The 3,072-nt window shown below is 33.8% G+C and overlaps 1 protein-coding gene across 1 annotated transcript in view; it reads right to left on the minus strand.

The window, feature by feature from the left end:
* Positions 1-738: 738 nt before the first annotated feature.
* ST8SIA6 (ST8 alpha-N-acetyl-neuraminide alpha-2,8-sialyltransferase 6) overlaps positions 739-3,072 on the minus strand; it is a 90,367-nt gene continuing 88,033 nt past the window's right edge. Inside the window, exons 7-8 of the mRNA XM_004691277.2 lie at positions 2,280-2,372; positions 739-1,269 (exon numbers count right to left, since the gene is read on the minus strand). Coding sequence (XP_004691334.1) covers positions 801-1,269; positions 2,280-2,372 — 562 coding nt within the window. The 3' untranslated portion in view covers positions 739-800. The remainder of the gene's footprint in view (positions 1,270-2,279; positions 2,373-3,072) is intronic.

Genomic DNA, 3,072 nt, shown 5'->3' on the forward strand with positions numbered 1-3,072 from the left:
GATAAGCTAGCTCTTTAACATTTCTTAAATAAAACAACCCCACAAACAAAGGCAACTGTTAAGAAAGCTTGGATATTGTAACTATTCATATCCTTGAAGTAGAACCTCTCAGTGGGAGAAGAAAAGGCTTACGAATGGAGATAGAAAGTTAATATAAGTTCTAAAGAGTTATTTTGAATTAAATAAAATGGGGAAAATCGGTCTAAATCCAACCAAATGTCATCACAGCTACAAGTGAACATAATCTGAAGTAGACACATTACCCACAAGAAGTGAAGGATTTCACTTCTGAATAATGAAAGGATTCTTGTTTCACTACTTCCTTTTATTAAAAGCACTTCTTTAAGGTAGGAAGAAAGACATGAAAGATACTATTGATAATCTACAGGACTGTTGGAGAAAGAACCCCAATATGTATCTTCTACAGTTTTTGAGAAGGGCCGTCAGCGACTGGGCTGATCCTCCAGGGAAGATCTCTAAGATAGCATGACTTTAAGCATAGTTTTGTGAGGGTGGAAATAGCTGTCACAAATATCAACAAGGAAATACTCATCCAGTCCCTATCTCATACCAAATATCAAATATAAACATCATAGTACTTGTTTGGTTTTTTTTTGATGCTGAAACATCTTCTAAAATTATAATGATAAAGTGCTATCTCAGAATACTGAATGAATGAATTTATTGGGAAGTTTTGGGGCCCTTCTCACTATACCTTAATATTATCTTTTTTCAGATCTGGAAACACACTATTACTGACTGCACTGTATTAAAATTATTACCATTATAAGATATTTTGCTTAGGCTGTTTCACATTTGCTAAATTGTAATTTGAGTATTCCTTTCAGGTGAAGTTGGAGAATTTGGCTATATTCTTTGGGCATCTCATGGAAACCACGTTTAGGTAAATTGTTGTCATAGTAATGATGACTGACAGGTGTGTCTTCTACTGTTTTTGAGAAGGGCCAAAATCCATACAGCTTTACATTCTCACACAGTTCAACCGCCACACTTGTGATCATCAAGCCAGATGACAGGCGATATTCTGTCACACCTTTAGTTCTCCAGAAAAGGGCAAGATTTTTTAGGTACTTGGGATGGAAAAATATGACTTTTGGTCTTGCTTGAAACACTTTCAAAGTTTCATACACTCTAAAAGAGGCAATGGTGTTGGCCCTAAAGGAAAACGCTGGCAGAAGAAGGTATGCATCTCCGTAGTTTGCAATGTCCTCCAGAAATAGTGTTCTCTTTTCCTTTAAGTTTCCATATCTGCCAAATTTTTAAAAGATCATGATAATAACAATAATAATCAAAGTTCCCTGACTAGATACACACATCGCTTACATTATTTTATTTTTTAACTCAGTCATTTTTTTCTGAGGTTGTTTTTTGATGCTGAAGTACCCTCCATATACATAATGATAAAATGCTATCTCAAGTGTAGCACCCTCTTGAAATATTTATTCATTAAAATCATATAGCTGAACCTTTAAAATCTTACTTGTGCACTTTTTGTACACATTATGAAATAAAAGTTTCCCTTATAAAACCTATGATATCAAATCTATATATATACATACACAAACACACACACATCTATCTTAAATTTTCTTCACTTCTTGCAATAGTTCTTTATGTTTGACTCAAACAATAGATTAATAAATACACTTATAAGTACAATATCTGTGCTTAGCAAATGAACTTTTGGGAGACAAACAAAATATTTTATATTCTCTCAAGATATACTAGAACTATTCCATTTTTTAATGGAAACGATGTAAAACTGTGTATGGAACTTTTATTTGCCAACCAATATTATTTTAGTTGTTATGTTGCAGTAAACTAAACATGGGGATTATTTTTTTAATAATAAATTACCCAAAGTGAAAATTGATTTTGTCAGGTTCTCCTAAGGTTTACTCTAAGAAATTTCTAAATACTCTTATAGAGAAAGTATGCCAAGAAAAAAGAAAAGTGCTAAAATTCTAAAAAAAAAATTGAAAAAAAGTAATTTACTATTGTTAAAGAGATGAAGAGATAAATAAGCTCTTATTTGCTTAGTGGCATTCAGCGTATGACATGAGCAGTATCATTGACCATATCTCTTATGAACAACAAATTGGATAGAATGTCATAAAATACAAGTACTTTCTTATATATTTCCCCAAGTGAGTCATATTACAAGTCAGCCTCAGCAACAACACTAGTGCTCAGGTTAAGAAACTTGTTAAACAATGGAGAAAAAATCTTAAATAGTAAGGAAACATGTGGTTACTTACTTTAGCTTTATGATACTGGGATTTATAGTTACAAGATTGGTTTTACTGCCAACATCTTTACTTATATTTCCTGTGGTTGGAGGGAGGTTACACCTGAAATTTGGAAGGGAAATAATTTTCAAAATAGTAAGAATAGTGTGTACACATAAGCACTTATTTATCACCATTATATTTACACTGAAGAAAATACCAGATATTGTTCTCTGAAAGCAATCTTGTAGAGATCCTTAAAAATCTATTTGATTTCTGGGCCCTACCTGGTGGCACAATAGGTTAAAGCTCATCACTATGAAGCTAGCTGCAGCTCCTCTGCACTAGGTTTGATCCCCAGCCAGGGAGTGACCCACATGGGCAGCAGACCTCTTCTGTCTTGCCTGCTGCTCCCCTCAGAAGTGTACTTTGTCAGTCTGCCTGTCCTGCTCCCCACTCTGTCTCTGGTGAAACCTCTCGCCACCCCTGTACCTCTGGCCTGTACCCTGGTTCTGTATGCATTAATAAATAAATCTTTTAAAAAATCTATTTGATTTCCATTTAAAACTAATTAGTCCTGAACTCTTAGTTACCATTTCAACATTGTAAAAATATACAAATTTAATGAATGGTCTTGATAGTAAGATTTTAATAGTAACAAAGATAGAAATAACAATTACATTGTGCCCAGCTTTAGAAGAATTCATAACCCGTTATTAAAAATATTGTGTTTAAACTAGCAACAACAAATGTTGGCAAGGATGTGGAGAAAAAGGAACTCTCCTGCACTGCTGGTGGGAATGCAAACTAGTACAACCACTAT

This window comes from Condylura cristata, unplaced genomic scaffold, assembly GCF_000260355.1.
Source record: "Condylura cristata isolate star-nosed mole 26May11 unplaced genomic scaffold, ConCri1.0 scaffold00030, whole genome shotgun sequence".
NCBI classification, from domain to species: Eukaryota; Metazoa; Chordata; class Mammalia; order Eulipotyphla; family Talpidae; genus Condylura; species Condylura cristata.